This window comes from Rattus norvegicus, chromosome 8 (assembly GCF_036323735.1).
Source record: "Rattus norvegicus strain BN/NHsdMcwi chromosome 8, GRCr8, whole genome shotgun sequence".
Classification (NCBI taxonomy): domain Eukaryota; kingdom Metazoa; phylum Chordata; class Mammalia; order Rodentia; family Muridae; genus Rattus; species Rattus norvegicus.
The window spans coordinates 119,616,630-119,635,144 of NC_086026.1; the positions used below are offsets into that span (position 1 = coordinate 119,616,630).

The 18,515-nt window shown below is 51.1% G+C and overlaps 1 protein-coding gene across 2 annotated transcripts; it reads left to right on the top strand.

Annotated features, from left to right (window-relative positions):
* Positions 1–447: 447 nt before the first annotated feature.
* Myl3 (myosin light chain 3) lies at positions 448–6,586 on the top strand. Of its 2 annotated transcripts, none has more exons than XM_006243917.5 (7): positions 448–660; positions 3,183–3,210; positions 3,323–3,472; positions 4,685–4,858; positions 5,914–5,991; positions 6,181–6,218; positions 6,313–6,575. In XM_006243917.5, exons 1-6 carry the CDS (start codon positions 517–519, stop codon positions 6,207–6,209), a joined length of 603 nt encoding a protein of 200 aa, XP_006243979.3. In that variant the 5' UTR covers positions 448–516; the 3' UTR covers positions 6,210–6,218; positions 6,313–6,575. The 2 variants fall into 2 exon arrangements, with proteins under 2 accessions (XP_006243979.3, NP_036738.1); NM_012606.2 differs by having other exon boundaries at positions 465–660; positions 6,349–6,586.
* The last annotated feature ends 11,929 nt before the right edge of the window (positions 6,587–18,515 follow it).

Genomic DNA, 18,515 nt, shown 5'->3' on the forward strand with positions numbered 1-18,515 from the left:
ACGCCCCTTGCTCTTGATCAGGGGACCTGGACCACCCAGGTGCAAGGACTGTCCTTAGGTCATTCTAGCCCCAACTATGATACATAGCATGTGGTACACACTTTTTTAACCTTTACCTGTCTGAGGCTGGCAGAAGAATTTGTGTGTGTGTGTGTGTGTGTGTGTGTGTGTGTGTGTGTGTGTGTGTGACTGTCTGTCTGTCTGTGTGCTCAGAGCCCAGGCTGAGCAGTGGCCTCTGTCTCCCTCTCCCTCCCTCTCTCCAACAGGTGACTGGGGGAATGGAGCACACTCCCCTCCCCCACCCATTCCTGGGCCTGAACAATGCCCTCTCCAGGACCCAAAATAGCCCCTTGAGCAGAGCCAATGCCCTTTTATGGCCCTGTCCCTATTGTGCATGGTAGGGGTGGGGCTGGGGTCATGAGGTATATGAGCAGGATCAAGCCCAGGGTGGCAGTAAGGCTCACCTATCTCACTCTCTTCTCTCCTTCTTCCCGCCTCTCTGTGATTACAGCTCCAATGGCCCCCAAAAAGCCAGAGCCCAAGAAGGACGATGCCAAAACCGCTGCCCCCAAAGCAGCTCCGGCCCCTGCGGCTGCACCTGCGGCTGCACCTGAGCCCGAACGCCCTAAGGAAGCAGAGTTTGATGCCTCCAAGATTAAGGTGAGTGTGGGAGCTGAGCTGTAGAAGGGACAGAGCCAATGACTGGGTCTCAGAGTGGGACCAACCATGGCAGGTGAGGCCCTAGACCCGAGCTGAAGCTGGCAGTTTCTGTGCAGAGGTTAAACAAGACCTGTTTGTTTCAGACATCTGCGGGACCAAGGGTGAAGGGATGGTGGTCAGACAGCTCCCCCGAGGCTGCCAAGGGGCCCACATACGTAGAGGATAGAGTCTGGACCAGGAAATGCCTTTTGGGTGATTTTGAAAACCGACTCACTTTGCTCTCTCTGGATTTCATATCTTTAGGGACCCCTGGAGCCAACCATCCCGGAGTCTTCAGGGCTCTTCCTTCTCTGGCTGTGGGGGTTCCCAAGTCCATACCAAACATCCTTAGGTGGAGTAGTAAGGGAAATCAAGGCCTTGCCCAGGCTGAGGGTCATCGCTGCCAAGATCACCAAGTCCAGAGCTGGCAGATTCCTCCTGGGCTTCATGTTTAGCTGGGAAATGGAGGACCAGACCGGAGAGGGAGGCTCTCTCTCAAAGTCATGCAGGAAACTGGTTGTGGAGCACGACCAAGCAGCACCAGAAGCCTTTCCTGGCCCAGTTGTCTTCCCCAGAGTCTAAACTGGGAGGGAGAGCCATGCCTGCCACCTGTGGCATCCACATAGCAGCACGCAGCCTGTGTCCTGTTCTCAGCTGGCCAGAGGCCACTGCTGCTCGGACCGTCTCCTGAGGGGCCTGTGCAGTCCTCTCCACCCACACGTATCCACCAAGCCCTGAGTCATTCTTTTTTTTTTAATTTTTAATATTACACATTTTATTTTATTTTTATTTTTATTTATTTTATGTCCTGACCACAGTTCCCCTCCCCTCTTCTCCTCCCAGCCTCTCCCCCTCCCCTGTTTCATTTTGTTTGTTCAAGACAGGTTTTCTCTGTATTAACTAATAATCCTGACTGATCTGAAACTCACTTTGTAGACCAGGCTGGCCTTAAATTCATAAAGATCTTCCTGCCTCTGTCTTCCAAGTGCTAAGATTAAAGGTGTGCCCCACCACACTTGACCCCCTGAACCATTCTTGTGGAGCCTCCACTTAGCCGTAAGTCCTACCCAGAAGCCCCCGCCTGTGTCCGTCCAGTTCATATCCCAGCTAAACTCCACTTTAGTTTCTCTAATCCTTAGTTTCCCCAACTGTGAAATAGGACTATAAGCCTCCCATTTGCAAGACAGCTGTACCCCAGAGTTGGTTTTTTGTTCCTTTGTCACCCCAAGTCTCGGACTTGAGTCCTAAGGGCTCCTTGTAAGTCCCCAACTACCTTGGGACCTATGGTGGCATTGTTCAATCTCACCAGGCATTAGGTTGGCACAAACTTTTGCCTCAAAAGAGGCTGGGGTTGGGGCTGGGGATTTAGCTCAGTGGTAGAGCGCTTACCTAGGAAGCGCAAGGCCCTGGGTTCGGTCCCCAGCTCCGAAAAAAAGAACCAAAAAAAAAAGAGGCTGGGGGTTGAAGAAGCCCCCTTTTCCCTCCTCTTCTCCCCAGCTAGCACAGAAGGGCAGGAAACCTTTGGCAGAAGCCAGGGAAGCCCTGTTTCCCCGGGTTTTCCTATGGAGAGCTTCCTAGGAGCCAGGAATGATGTAATTCTCTCCATACTGGGTTGAGCCTCAAACTGGAAGGCTACTCACAGCAGATGACAGGGATGGGGTGTCCTTCTGCACACTCTGGGCACTATGGAGGTTGGAGGGGCTCTCAGGCACCGGTCACACCCTTTTCCCCCAGCTCCTTTCCCCGGTATGACCTTGACTTTGGAGACAGTGACTGCAATGATAAAAATAGACTGGAATCAGATGAGGAGGGGGATACTGGGTCCCAGGAGGCCTCCTAACCTCAGGGTGGCCCCACTGTAGCCCCAGAATGCAACACAGCCCTATCCCTGTGCTATCCAGGCGGCAGGAGCTGTCTTGGGGCCACAGGCAGAATGTGAAAGGCAGGTACAGGCAGGGCTTTGTGGATTAGTGTCCAGCCTTAAGGGCCCCATGGGGATCTGTGAGGGACAGACACACATACGTGCACAAGCATGCATACTTGATTATCCTCAGACATGCTTTGGTGCTGACACAACCTCTGGCCTGATGCCGCATGCTTGCTCCTTCTTTCAAAGTGAGCTTGGGCAAGCCTGTGACATTGAGTATGTCCTTCTAGAGCCATGGGGTCAGGGGAAGTCCACTGGGGCTAGGGCCTTTGTTCCTATCCCTCTCCGCTGTGGCTTGCCTGGTATTGCAAACTGATTACATACAGACCCAAAGCCTTTAGGTTGGACAGGGTGTGTGTGTGTGTGTGTGTGTGTGTGTGTGTGTGTGTGTGTGTGTATGTGTTGCAGCAGCAGCAGGATGTCTTAAGTAGACAGCATAAGGTCCTGGGTGGTAGAGGCTGTGATCCTCCCATGAGAACAGGCTGACACAGCCAGGGTCCTGAGAGCTAGGCTGCACATTGACTCATAATTACTTGGTCTTTGGTCTTCCTTGCAGATTGAGTTCACGCCTGAACAGATTGAAGGTGAGCAGGGTCCCGAGCTGAGGGATAGAGGTGGGCCAGGGGGTCTCAAATCCAAATGAGTGGGGGTGGGACCCCTTGGGGAGCATCCAGAGTACACTGTCCTTTCCCACAGAGTTCAAGGAGGCCTTCCAACTGTTTGACCGCACACCTAAGGGCGAGATGAAGATCACGTACGGGCAGTGTGGGGATGTCCTGCGGGCTCTGGGACAGAATCCTACCCAGGCAGAGGTGCTCCGCGTCTTGGGGAAGCCCAAACAGGAAGGTAGTACATCCGGCCCATTTGCGCCAGCCCCAAGGCAGAGTGCCATGTGGGGGGCATCAGATGTCATGGGAGGGAGACTGCCATGGTGGGGGGCATCAGATGTCATGGGAGGGAGACTGCCATGTGGGGGGCATCAGATGTCATGGGAACCACACTGACCTCCTTCCTGATTCCCTCCTGCTCTTGGGATGAGGATGTAACACTGGCTATCAGACCATGGTGATAGGAGACTATCAGGATGGGTCTGCTGGACCCTGGCCAGTAGGGATGGGCCCCGGTACTAGTCAGAACCCATGCTGGTGCAAGGGTGAGGCAGGGAACGTGGGTGCTCGTTTTTTACCCTATTCTGACCTCCCCAGCATCCCTTTGTGAATCTTTGTCAACTTCCCTCACCTTGGCTGCCTGCTTTAACTCAGGAAGAGTGTCCATTCCCTCACTGTTGTCCCAAGAAGGCCTCCGACAGGTTCTGCCATGTCCACAGGGGATGGGAAGAATAAAGTCTATAAGAAACAAGTCCTGGGTGTGGTGGTAAATGTCCGAAAACCCAATAATCAAGAGGGTGAGGTAGGTGGGTCACCATGACCCGGAAACCAGGCTAGCCTGGGCTATAGAGTGGGGCTCTGTCTCAAAAAAGGAGTCAGTCAGGGTAGAATACTTGCTTAGCTTACTTGAAACTGATGTCTGGCACTACATAAAGAGTGTAGGGTGGTGTATGTTCAAAGTCTAAGAAATAAAAGAGATGTAGTATATCCCTCTAATCCCAACACTGAGTAGAGAAAGGCAAAAGAATTGCCATGTAGTTGAGGCCAGTCTGGTCTACATGGCAAGGGTCAGGCTGGCCTAAACTATGTAGTAAGATCCTGGAGAGAGAAAGAAGGAGAGGAAGGAGAGAGGAGAGGAGGAGAAGAGGAGAGGAGAGGAGACGACGAGAGAGAAGAGAAGAGAAGAGAAGAGAAGAGAAGAGAAGAGAAGAGAAGAGAAGAGAAGAGAAGAGAAGAGAAAGGAAGAACATACTTTGGACTCTGCCCAGAATGGCAAAGGTCTATGTAAACCCGGTGTTTCTCCCGGTGTGGTGGCGTCATGGTTTGTACACAGCACATCCATCACAGTGCTCAGGGACCATGGGAGAGGAATGGCCCCTCAGGGTTAGGCACAGGGGAAGGTTGCACCCATCCATTCTCTAACCCAGGACTTGGGACCATCTGTCTGCAGAGCTCAACTCCAAGATGATGGATTTTGAAACATTCCTGCCCATGCTGCAGCACATCTCCAAGAACAAAGACACGGGCACATATGAGGACTTCGTGGAGGGGCTGCGGGTCTTCGACAAGGAGGGCAACGGAACTGTTATGGGTGCAGAGCTCCGTCATGTGCTGGCCACGCTGGGTGAGGACAGCCTCCTCCTCTACCCATCTCTACCTCTGGGATGTCCTAGGGAAACCCTTGTGTCACTTGACCACAGGGCCCGTGTCTCCTCTGTGAAACGGAAACAGACAGAATGATAGTCTAGGTGTCTTGGTGGCAGGGGGTAGAGATGCCATTTAGGGGTGGCTGAAGGAAAGCTGGAAGAGACAAAGTTGTGGCGGGGACAGCTTTAGAGACAAGACAGGAAGGTCTGCCCGGAATAATAGTCCTGGTGTGTATCATTCTCTGTGGCCAAAGAGGGGAAACACTCTCACTCTCTGTGGGCCCTGGGTACATCTCACTGATATCTCCACCATCAGGTGGATCTGATCACCTACCTCCTCCAAGTGACTTTTCCTGGCAGAGAGCATTTATTGAGCGATTGCTGTGTTCAACCCTACCCCGGTTTAGGGTTTGCACACATGCCTGTATGTATGTGAAGAGCCCCACCATAGCTGGGACTTGGCCAGTGAACAGCACAACTGTGGCTTGCCTAGCAGGCAGGAAGCCCTGGGTTGGATCCTCAGCACCGTGGCGCATGTGTTTGGGAGATGGAGGTGGGAGAATTAGAAGTTCCAAGATCGCTCCTAGTTATATAGCCCGTTTGAGGCTAGCCCAGGATATAAGAGGTCTTATCTTAAATATAAAAGAGAAAGAAAATAAAAAAGAAAGAAGGTTTCAGACGATAGAGCAGGGGGAAGTCTCTCAGTGCTTTCCACAGTCATCTGTCAGGGTAGGTCTCCTCCGAGGGCCCTCTACAGACCTCAAAGGGCTACTCTGAGACTGCTACCAAAACTCAGGAGATCCCTGTCATCCTAGGAGGACCATAAATACATGAAAATGTCTATTCTCAGTGGAGGCCTCAGGTCTCCAGGGTCCCGTACTTCTGGATCTATGATTGGTTACTCTGGCCTTGGAAACAGGGGTGGTGGCCAACCACGGCCCTGAGAACAATGTTGCTATGGCAAACTCACCACCCAGAAGGATTCAATAGATTCCCCTCACTTAGTGAGACTTAACCTCCCACCGGTTGCCAGGTGAGAGGCTGACAGAAGACGAGGTAGAGAAACTGATGGCTGGTCAAGAAGACTCCAATGGCTGCATCAACTATGAAGGTTGGGAATCTTCTGGGGAGAAGGCAGGGGGACTCGGCTCTGTGGGGGTGAAGCTCCAGGGGAGGGGGGGACCCAACTCAGCAGGTGGGAGTCTCTTGGGGAAAAGGCACGGGGACCCCATTCAGAGGGGGTAGGGATCTTCCACCCCTGGCTGAACACTGACTCCTCCCATCCTTCCTTTCCTTTCAGCATTTGTGAAGCACATCATGGCCAGCTGAGCCTCTCAGGTGAGACCCCCACTCTTTAACCTTGTTGCTATGCCCACCCCATCTCCACTCACCAACTCCGGCTTTCATTTGGTGTTCTGCTCTCCTGATCCAGTCCTTCCTCCATAACCTGAGGCTGCTTTTGCTTCAGGAAGCCCAGGGCAGGCCAAGCTGGGGACATGCCATCTCCCAACCATAATGCTGACACCATGTCTGGAGCTTCGGGAAGGAAAGGAGTGTCCCAGACTCCAGCACATGGTCGCAGATCACTCCGTGTGCGGTGGTCCTCCCTGGCCCCTGCTAGGATGTGCTTGCCTACCCGTGGTACCCTTTCTGTCTCCACCCTGCGGCCTTATGAATAAATGATTTCCTTCCTTCTGCTCTCTCTCCACCTGTCCCTCTCCCCGCCCCTTCTCTTTCTTTCCACTCCTTTCTGGCTCACCTGTCCATTCGGTGGCGTTGAGCTAGAGGAAGCCCGGCTCCCCTTCCTTTGTTCTTACCGCACTCCTGCCTTTGGGAGACGGCAGCCATACTGTCTCGTTCAACACAAGGACACCGCTGAGAGCCTAACAGTGTCATCTGAGCAATTAACTATAAATACAGGCCACTGGCCCTGAGCCACCCATGTCACCGAAGCCTAAGCTTAGGCCCAGTGCAGGGAATATCATGGCCTGAGTGACAATAAGAGTGAATGACAGGGGGGTTGGGGATTTAGCTCAGTGGTAGAGCGCTTGCCTAGCAAGCACAAGGCCCTGGGTTCGGTCCCCAGCTCCGAAAAAAAAGAAAAAAGAAAAAAAAAAAGAAAAAAAAAGAATGAATGACAGGGCAAGACACGTTGTCCCTAGGCTGTCAGAATTGAAGGAGCATCAGCCACAAGCTTGACTTTAATGGAGACACTGGGGTGTTTTGCCTTGCTAGGGTGGCACATCTTCTACCAGTGGGTCACTTGGCCCAGTTTCTCAATGGAAGTCATGGCTGCAAGGCTCCATAGACACAAGAAGAGGCTTCTAGAGAAGATGGCCTTTATTGGAGGGGAGTTGAAGCAACACCTCACGGAGAGGTGCAAGGCCTGGAGACTACGAATGAAGGGGTCAGAGGGAGATTGGGCTATACAGGGCTAGGAGAGCCCACAGGCCCAGAGGTACCCAGGAGCTCAGGATAGTCCTATCAAGGTTCATTTCCATGGCCCATTATGTGTGTGTGTCTGCATACAAGGTGTGAATGTGGGTGTTCTAGGGTAAGCTCAAAGACCTGTGTGAACCAGGCTACCTGGGAGTGTTAGTGTGGCAAGGGTGGGGTCTGAGTGTGTAAGGATTGTGAGGTTATATGGATACATGTGTAAGCATATGTGTGTGTGTGTGTGTGTGTGTGTGAGACAGAGAGAGAGAGAGAGAGAGAGAGAGAGAGAGAGAGAGAGAGAAAGAGAGTATCAGTGTGCCACAGAAGTCTGTTGCTGCTTCCGATTTTAGCCTTCCAGGGTGTTAAACCATTTAACCTTACACTAAGCACCTGCTGTGTGTCAGGCTCTGATCCAGGCACTAGGGACATAGAGCTGGAGAGAGCAGAGCAGGGCTCTGTTTGTGGAGCCCACACAAAGCAGACAGATGCCAGACTGCAGAGGGTCAGATAACAAGGGAGCCAGGTGATGCGCTGAAAGCTGGAAAGAGCTAGAAGTCTGTGTGTGTGTGTGTGTGTGTGTGTGTGTGTGTGTGTGTGTGTGTGTATACACACAAATGCATGTGAACACACACGCATACGAGCAAACTTGGGAGCATGGTGACTGGAGGGCAGGAGGGAGTTGGGAGCTGGTTGACTTGTAAATAATGAGGGATTACATGTGAGGGTAAGAGCGTGACAAAGACTTGAAGGACAGGAGCTAATATTCAGGGTATGTAAAGAACTCCTATAAATCACTCCCCGGGAAACAATCTGATTAAAAATTGGGCAAGAGACCTAAGCAAACATCTATAAAGAAGACAGACACAAGCAGGAGTGGTGGCGCACGCCTTTATCCCAGCACGCAGGAGACAGGTGGCCTGCGGATGGAGCTCAGTGGTAGAGTGCTTCCTCAAGGCCCAAGCGTCAATCTCCAGGACTGAAATAAACATTAAACTAAAATTTAAGAGAGACATCCATTGGGGCCAGTGAGAGGGCTCGGTAGGGAAAGAGGCTTGCTGCCAAGCCTGATGACCTGGGTTTGATCCCTGGGACCCACAGGATGGAAGGTCAGAAACAACTAACTCCTGAAAGGTGTCCTCTGACCCCTGCACATGTGTTGTGATACATATATAAACAGATGTGACCTAAAAAATTGAAGATATCCAAATAGCCCATCAGCCAGCCAAATGGTACTGAGAATGGAACTCCCCTACCACCCCACCACTGTGCTTGGCATCTGTTATACCATGGAATAGTATACACATTTTAAAAGATGCATTTCTTTTTATTTTGGGTGTATGAGTGCCTCACCTGTATGTATATATGTGCACTGTGTGTATGCCTGGGACCCATGGAGGCCAAAAGAGGGAGGACATCAGATCCCCTGAGCCTGGAGTCATAGCTGGTTGTAAGCTGCCAAGTGAGTGCTGGAGATAGAATACTCATTTTATGCAGTAACAGTAACAGCTCTTCACGCTCTCTCCAAACCCATCATTCACACGATCTGTCTGTATGTCTGTCTGTCCATCTGTCCGCCCGCCCGCCCATCCATCCATCCATCCATCCATCCATCCATCCATCCATCCATCTATCTATTTGTGCCAGGATATCACTATGAGGGTAGGGCAAATCAAACCTGTAACTCTAGCATTCAGAAGGTTGAGGCAGGAGGATTGCTGGGAAGTTGAGGCATAGTGAAATCATCTTTAAAAAAATGACTAAAAAAAAACAAATCAAACCAGAGCAATCAAACAAACGATAAACTACAACAGCCATCCTTTCAATAGAAAATAATGTGCTAGTGAGGGTGGGGAGAGATGAGAGCCTTGTGTATTGGTGGGAGGATAAAATGACGCAGCCATTTTGGCAAACAAAATAGGGGGCCTGAAGGTTACACATATGCATATGTGCTTGCACATGCGCACGCATGCAAACGCTAAAAACCTGAGCTATCGCTTGGCACAGTTCCAGTTGTCAGGATATACTTCCTTAAATTAAGGACGGGATCTCAAATATATAATCTATATCCACCTTTTGGGCAGCAGTGTTCACAAGTAGTCCAAGCTGGGAACGATTGAAATAGAGACGGACGAACAAACTGGCATCAAAACATATACAAAATTACCGCAGCTCTGAGGATCAAACCCAGGGCCACACGTTTGCGAGGCAAGAACCATTCAACTGAATCCCTCGGTCTTTTCTCTCCTATTTTAAAATCAAGACTTGGGGTTGGAGAGATGGCTCAGCTGTTAAGAGCACTAGTTGTGCTTCCCAAGAACCTGAGTTCAATTCCCAGCACCCACATGGCGGCTCACAACTGTATGTAAATTCGAGATCTGACACCCTCACACAGACATACATGCAGACAAAACACCGATGCACATAAAAATAAAAATACGGGCAGGAGAGATGGCTCAGCGGTTAAGAGCATTGACCGTTCTTCCAGAACAAATCCCAGCAACCACATGGTGGCTCACAGCCATCTGTAATGAGATCTGATGTCCTCTTCTGGTGTGTGTGAAGACAGCTACAGTGTACTTATATATAATAAATGAATAAATCTTTAAAAAATAAAATAAAATAAAAAATAAAAAATAAAATATATAATTTTTTTTTTAAAAGTCAAGACTCATTAGTCCTGACTGCCCTCAAACTTGTGTTAATCCTCCTGTCTTGGTCTCCTCAGTGCTGTCATTACAGACCTGTGTCATCTTACCTGACTTAGTCTTACAAGAAAAGAGAGTTCTGGTACATGGATATTCCTGTACGAGACTCGGCTTGGTGGCCTTGACATTTTCCTGCTGGTGAGATCCACCTTGGGGAGCAGTCTTGAGGAGGAAATGTACTTCTTTTAGTCAATTCTGGGCAAGAAGTAGCCCTGTTGCCAGGTTACCGTATGCCAGTCAGGGAGTGCATGTGTCTCATTCCAAGAGTGCCTGCCCCTCATCTGGTACCTCTAGATCTCCCTTAAAGACACCCCCCCCATTTGCATGTCGGAGTGCTTTCCTTGACCTGGTGGTGGGAGGGAGAGAGCATCTCATGGGTTTGTCCATGACACAGCAGCCCTCGCCCCACAGGCAGGGTCACACTAGGCCTGTAGAAGGTGGGTCCTGGGGAGGATAAATCTGATTTGGGTAGTGTATTAGCTGCTGCCATTCTTGCTGCTGTGTGAAGCTACCTGACAAATGTAACTTAATAAAGAAAGGGTTTATTTTGGCTTACAGTTTTGAAAGTACAGTCCACCAGGGTGGAGGAGGTGTGGAGTCATTGTTATGAGGTGACTAGTCACGTCGTATCCACAGACAAGAAGCAGAGAGTTGAATGCCAGTGTTCCATTCTCCTTCTCTTTTGTATTTGGTCTAAGACTCCAGCCCATGGAAGGTGGCACTCAGCTGCTGAGATGACCCTTTACTTGGTTCAGCATCTGTGGGGACTGTGTGCACATTTTGATATGCCCATTTGTGTGCAGCTCGTGCGCACGCATGTGTGTATGTATGTGTGCTTGCATGTGTGTGGATACAGTGTGTGTATATCTGTAAGGGCATCCTGATGCATGTTGTATGTTAGAACGTGTGGGCATATGTGTGCCCATTTATCTGTGCATGTGTGCATGTATGTCTGTCTCTGTGTGTGACTGCTTGTCTGTGGATCTGTGGGTGTGACTGAGGGTGGACGTGCTGGGGGTCTCTGCTGAATCAGCACTGGTGCTGGGCCGGCAGCAGTGCCAGCTAGGCTGTGGCCTCCCCACAGTTGCATAAACACTGGTCCCAGCTCCCGCTTCAAGCAGGGTGGTCCAGCCTGTGTCCCTGCTGCTGGTAGAGAGGGCTATAAAAGGATGGGGCAGGGGATGTCTTCCCATTAGTCTAGCTCCTTCCAGGCCTCCAGTGTCAGGTTATATGCACCCTAAGTCTGGGGTCGGGTCTGGGCTTGTCCTGCCTCATGTCCCTCATCTGGTCTGAGCTGGGACTCTGAGTTCTTAGGTGGCAGGAGTAGTTGTCTCTGCAGTCCCCGATTCAGGCTGAACCAGAGGACTGACTGGCCAAGGGCAGGGTTCAGCATCAGGGCTCCAGACAGTGCCAGATGGTCCCCTTGAAGCTGTGGGACTGAGCTCAGGAGGTCCAACGACAGTGAAAAGCCAAGAGCCCAATGGGCCGTTGGAACTCACATGTTTAGGGGCTGGAATCCAAAGGACAGAAAGTTCGAGAAGCTGGCTTGTGATGGCTCTGATGTCCTTCAGGGCCACCCATGGCTCTTGGCAACCTTCCACATCCTGTGCTCTCTTTTTCAGACACCATCCCCAGAGATGGTCACCAGGGGGCCGTGGATTAGGTCACATAGTCACATGGAGCAGAGGTGCTGGAAGGCCAGAATTCAGGCGGAAGCAGAATGAAGTTGGGGGTCTCGAAGAAGCCAGGCATGCTGTGAACCTTCTCCCAGGGCCACAGAGGGAAAGGGCTCAGCTGCCTGTGTGAAAATGGGACGGTGGGGGCTCAAAGCGGTCACCACAGAAAGCTGATGAAGGAGAAAAGTCAGGGTGTGGAGTGAAAAGGGCCCAAACAAAGGGATGTACGAAACTGAGGGGGAGGGGAGGAGCCAAAGGGAACTGGCGGCAGCCTGTCAGTCCTTCCTGTTGCATAATGGGTGCTTTGGAAGACAGGCTGCTATGCTGGGCTGTTGGTCCCAAGGCCTTGGGTGGTGGTGGTAGGGGTTTGTGGAGAGGAAGCCCAAGTACGCCTGCTTGGGGACAGATGCAGCCCCACTTTGGGAGAGCTGACCCACTCATTCACCTTAGAGAACTCATGGGCCTTGAACTCATGACCTTACACAGAAGTGGCTCCTGGGGTTCCCTCCAAGTCCTTTCAAATAGCTCCCGCCCCACCCTCACTCAAGTTTGGGGGTTATTTGTTCCCCACCCTCCCAAAGCCACACACATTTGGGTTTGACCAAATGCTGACAGAGCACGGCTGGAATGTGGAGCGTGTGAGTGCCTACAGGCCAGACCGCCCCAGTAGGCCCCTCTGCTCTCAGCAGCCTGGGCCTGGGGCCTCGTGGACCGAGAGGGGCCTAGAATGTCAGAGCTCCAAGGCCCCTTTTCAGCCTCCTCCTCTCCAGCTGGCTGGGATATCAGGGATTCTACTGGTTTTCTCCATGCTCTGGTCCCTTTTCTGGTGTGTAGGCTCAGGTGCTTCTTGGAACCCCTATATATGCAACTATCATATCCACTGTGGTCTCGGTGTTCTTTCCAAAGGGTGAGCACTGGAGGCCAGTGAGCAGCCTCTGGGGCTCCAGAGATGGGGAAGATGGGTCGGGGGAGGACTCGGGTTTTTGCTCTCTCTCTCTCTCTCTCTCTCTCTCTCTCTCTCTCTCTCTCTCTCTCTCTCTCTCTCTCTCCAAGGCAGGGTTTCTTTGTGTAGCCCTGGCTGTTCTGAAACTCACTCTGTAGACCACACAGACCTCAAACTCAGAGGCCATCTTGCCTGCCTTTGCCTCCCAAGTGTGGGGATTAAAGGTGTTCACCATCACGACCAGCTTCTTTCCCCTTTATTTTGGTCCAGGGACATATGAGTGTCCCTTCCCTACTCCTCCAGTACCCTAGCTCTGGGAGCCTCTGCTTTCCTTTTCCTCGATCCTCCTGCCACCTTACCCCAACGCTGCTCTTCCTCCCTCCATCCCATGGAGGGCGGAGAAGGCACACAGAGCTGCTTTAGCATTCTGTGCTCAGCTCCCAAGCTCCAGAGAGGAGGGAGTGATCATCCTGTCCTGAGGGGTGTGCAAGGAGAAAGGACTCATTCCCAGTTAGGAAGGCTGCAGAGGGTGTTCTTATCGTGGAGGGGTGTGAAAGCACTCGGATTTCCTCAAAACCATGGCCCCCACTTAAGTTCTGAGAAAAGTCTCCTCGTGTCGTGTTTCCCATGAACTTTTTAACTTATACATTCTTAAAACAGTTTTTTTTAAAGATTTATTTATTTATTTATTATATATAAGTACACTGTAGCTGTCTTCAGATACACCAGAAGAGGGCATCGGATCTCTTTACAGATGGTTGTGAGCCACCATGTGGTTGCTGGGAATCGAACTCATGACCTCTGGAAGAGCAGTCGGGTGCTCTTAACTGCTGAGCCATCTCTCCAGCCCCAACTTATACATTCTTTTTAAAGATTTATTTATTGTATATATGTGAGCACACTGTAGCTGTCTTCAGACACACCAGAAGAGGGCATCAGATCCCACTACAGATGGTTGTGAGCCACCATGTGGTTGCTGGGATTTGAACTCAGGACCTCTGGAAGACCGGTCAATGTTCTTAACCGCTGAGCCATCTCTCCAGTCCCAATCTATACATCTTTAAGGCTCAACTTTTTATGACCACGTCCTGTTGTCCTGTTTTCTTTCTGTTCTCTTCTTCCTCCTCTTCCTCCTTCCTTCTCCTCTTCCTCCCTGCCCCCTTCTCTCTCCAGTGTCTCAGGCCATAGCCCTGGCTGGCCTGGAACTCATTCTGTAGCTAAGGAAGACCCTTAACTCCTGGTCCTTCTGCCTCTACCTCTCAAGCACTGAGATTGCAGGCACGCACCACCAAGAAGCCTGGTTCTGTCCCGGCCCTCACAACCTCTTGAGAATATTCTTTTGTTTACAAAACAATGGAGACAGTTGCTGGCCACTGTCGTGTTCTGTGTCTTCACTTGACAAAATATGACTTTACGAGTCACTTTTTAAGTTTTGAGGAAATTTGGATACAGGCCCTTGGACAGGGTGGGTCTGTCCTAGGCTCTAGACGCTCTTGAGTCAACCTGCCAATCAAGCAGTCCGTTATTTGTGCATACTTCTGTCATGTAGGGCATAGGGCTCAGGAGATGACTTCATCTGGGATTACCAATAGCCTAGCGTGGCCACTGGGAAGGAGTGTGGATGAGGGCCTGACAGGGGGAGCCTAAATGAATCCTGGAAGATGTGGGTGAGACCAGGGCCCATGGGAGAGGATCCCTCACCTCAGTTTCCTTTCTGCATGGATCTGGGTCCTGACATACTGAGTGATGAATATGGGTGTCTCTTTTCACGTCTGGGCCTGCAGCCGAGGTAAAGAAGTGGGTGACAGTCACTTCTCATCCCAAGTGGGCTGGTGGCAGCTGTGGTGGGAAGGCACAGAAAGTGGCGGTGCCGAGACCTGGAGCAGGAAGCCACTTTCCCTCTCTCTGGCCTGAAGGAGCCCTGACTAGGAGTTCCCATGAGCGAGATACGGCCAATCACCACAACCCCAAACTAACATTTCTAATCCTGCAGGGAGAAGCCTGTGTAAGTGGCCCACTGGCTGCTCCCCTGGCTGAGGACCTCAGAGTCTGTGTAGTTCACCCTCCCCAAGACTCCTCACGGAAAGGGCTATCCAGACTAGTTCTAGGGATTGGATGTGTAGGCAGGTCCTGGGTGTTTCCGTTTACTGTGGGCTCTCAGGACTCTCCAGGTCCATGTCATAGAGTACCGTGGAGGTCCACTCTGAGTACCTGAGGATGTTTTCATCAAGGCTAGACCTAGGTAGACATGCCTGGCTGCAGGGTCTGTTGGGGCAAGATGGCCCCCAAGTGTCACATTTGACAGTAACCGACAGACTCATTCCTGAGCACTCCAGCTTGAGCTTCTGCCTGGATTCCTCCTAAGGGACAGCCTTCCCCTAACCTTCATTGCAGCTGCCTGCACCTCAAGTTCTTTGTAGAGAGTCCAGAACTAAACCCACATCACCTGTCAGCACGAGAGAGGGCCTTTCATTGTGTTTCAAGCCTTAGCTAGGTGGCAGGCTAGCGAGCTAATAAGAAAAACGCCTTGGCTGACTTCCCAGGTCATCTTTGTGTCTTGGCCTGTGCTTCCAGGTCTACCCAGTGTCCCTTCATGAAGGGAAGAGTGTCCACCTCACATCTGACTTATCAACGCCTGTCAGCTCTCGACTCAAGAGGTCTGACATCTGAGCCAATTTCTTTCCCAAGGTGTTCTTGCTTGAATGGTCATAGTGACGGGGACCTCATCTCTGTTGAGGTGGCTGTGCCAAGATAGCTAACTCACTGAGGTACGGCAGAAATCTGTCCAGTGCTCCCCCTACATACTCCTGTTCTCTGAAGCCAAGTCTTCAGAACCATTTCTCCCTTCATCCTCCATGCTCCTTGAGGCTGAGCCTACTTCTGCTGTTTGTCAGGCTGGAAGCTGCCTCTAGGATAGAAAGGGCCCTGGGCCATACAACTGGCTCTGTTGGAGCATGGTTTGGTAGGGCCCAGGGCAGGGCAGGAACCCTGATGTCCTAGCACCCACTCCAGAAGGGGGAGACAAAGGTGGGCTCTGACTTATGGAGGTGTTACTGAGGTCCTCTGCAGACCAGAGAGGGGTAAACAGGGAGGACAGGTTCTAAGAATGGTGACTGGGCCCTCAGCAGTGGGTTAGCTCAGATGCAGAAGGTCCCCCATCTATTTTCCCAGTTGACCGGGTGGACCAGACTGAAAGCGTTGGGAATTTTCGAGGGACCCCTTTTAGACTCTGAGCTTGAGGTTGGAGGTGGTGAGGGGAGGCGACAGCTGCTTTGAAATGTGCAGAATAATAAAGCAAGGAATGTCTGAGCTCAGGGGAAAAAAATAGCCCGCCCTGCTGGGCCTCCCACCAGGCTGGGTGTAATGAATTAAGCACAAGGAGGCACGTTTCATGTGGGGGTGTGAGTTGGAGGAGGCAAGAAGGCCCCTAATGAGAAACAGGGTGGAAATGCCAAAAGCTGGGGTTCTGGACCATCTGAGCAGACCCCCTGGGACCGCCTTGGCTTCCCCAGGCTTCCTCCTCATTTCCCTTGGTCCATACCTATGGAGTTGGGCGTTCTTCCACCCCCATGCTACCATCTGACCCTGAGCTGTGACTTTATGCTGCTACAGACCCCAAAAGGCCAGAGAAGGCCTAACTCTCCCATGCTCATCCGGCAACCTACATTGAGCTCCAACTGGGTGCCTCATCTGAATGGGAGCGGGGGCTGACCCCTACTGGACTGATCTTACAGCTCCATGAACTGGACTCTCTGAGCTGTCCCAGAGCACCCCCTACTCCTGCTTCCAATCTCTACAGAGTCCCGTCTTCTGGTCAGTTCTTCACACATCCCTCTTCCCCACATTGTGATCCCTAGCCTCAGTTTGCCTGTCTCCTGCCTCAGTGTCCCCCACCCCCATGCCCCTAGGATTTCCGCATCAGCGGTTCCTGGTGCACCTCTGTCTTCCCATTCCATGACTTTACAAGGCACTCCTAGTTCTCTAGGAAACCAGGTTCCCTCAACATGGCGTCCACTCTCAGGTCTTCAGTCTTGCTTCTGATCCCTTATTTGTTTTCTGACTCCTTCCCAGGTCTGCATTATAAAAGGCCTATCCCTGGGCCCCCCAAATCCCAGCTGCTAAGGATAGGGCTAAGCTGTAAAAAGGGTAAATTCTTGGGAGGAAGGGCAGAGAGGACAGTGATGTTCTGGGGCTCTCCAAGGATTCTCTCTTCACAGTGCCCACCCCTCTGCCCCCAGCTTGGGGTAGGGCTCCAATTTTTATTTATCTTTTATTTTATAAAAGTTCCCATGAACTTTTTAACTTATACATTCTTTTTTTTTTTTTTTTTTGGTTCTTTTTTTCGGAGCTGGGGACCGAACCCAGGGCCTTGCGCTTCCTAGGTAAGCGCTCTACCACTGAGCTAAATCCCCAGCCCCTAACTTATACATTCTTAAAACAGTTTTTTTTAAGATTTATTTATTTATTATATATAAGTACACTGTAGTTGTCTTCAGACACACCAGAAGAGGGCATCAGATCTCCTTACAGATGGTTGTGAGCCACCATGTGGTTGCTGGGAATTGAACTCAGGACCTCTGGAAGAGTAGTCGGGTGCTGAGCCATCTCTCCAGCCCTATTATTATCATTTTTAAAGATAGGGTCTCACTGTGGATCCTTGGCTGGCTTAGAACTCATGAAGTAGACCAAACTGTCCTCAGACTCACAGAGATAGCCTGCCTCTGTCTCCCTGAATGTTGGGGCTGAAGGTGTGTCCTACCACACCTGGCTTATTTATTTCTCTTGAGCCAGCATCTCAGCAGAGGCTGGCCTCCAACTTGCTATATAGATGATGCTGGCTCCGAACGCGGTTTTTTTTTTTTTAAAGATTTATTTATTTATTTAATGTATATAAGTGTTCTATCTGCAGGCACACCCATGTGCCAGATGAGGACATCAGACTCCATTACAGATGGTTGTGAACCACCATGTGGTTGCTGGGAATTAAACTCAGGACCTCTGGAAGAGCAGCCAGTGCTGCTAACTGCTGAGAGGTCTCTTCAGCCCAGCTTTGAACCCTTGGTCCTCCTACCTCTGCATCTTGAGTGCTGGGATCTTCAGCTTGGGCCACCGAGGCCAGCCCCCCACATTATTTTTTTTTAAAAAGTCTGGACTGAGACTTGGAACTGTGAGGAATTTTCTCTCCATCACTCCTTCTCTCCTCCATCCACTTTAATTAAAACCATTTTTTAAAACACATGTTAATTAAAAAGCAAACTTGTTTTGCTAAGTAATTTGGAAGTTCTGGTTATGCAAACCATAGCCATTCCAGTTTTTTAAAAAAAATCCCTCATCCAGCTTGTGCCAGGGTCTTATGCATTTGAGGACCCCCCAGGCCGGTCACTCCATTAAAGTCCGTGTACCCCGTGGCGGGTCGGAGCAGGGTGGCCTGAGTCTCACCTGTGGGGACCGGAAGGACCGGCATTTGCTGGTGAGCGCGTCCTTGTGCAATAGTGCCCATGGAGAAGCTGGGGCCAGTGAGGAAGGTGATGGTCAGTTACCGGGTGGGGAGAGCCCTGAATGCTCACAGGTACCAGCCAACGTCTCTACAAGTTTCATGTGTTCATCCCTTGGTCATGAGATTCATGGAGCCTGATACCCGTCATATGCTGAGCAGCAACCTCGGGGACCCACTGCAAGCAGCTCAGACGCCCTTAAGGTACAGAGCTCAGCGACTTTCAGTTCAGTTGTTCCTGGTCTCCTCGCAGAGACGTCTCACTGAAAAGCTTTTTCCTAGCCTGATCACCATCTTCCACTCTGCCTGTTGTTCTCTCCAACTCAGACCCCTTTTGTGTCAAGAGAATCCAACTGCAGGTGCATCATTTCCATGATCCTA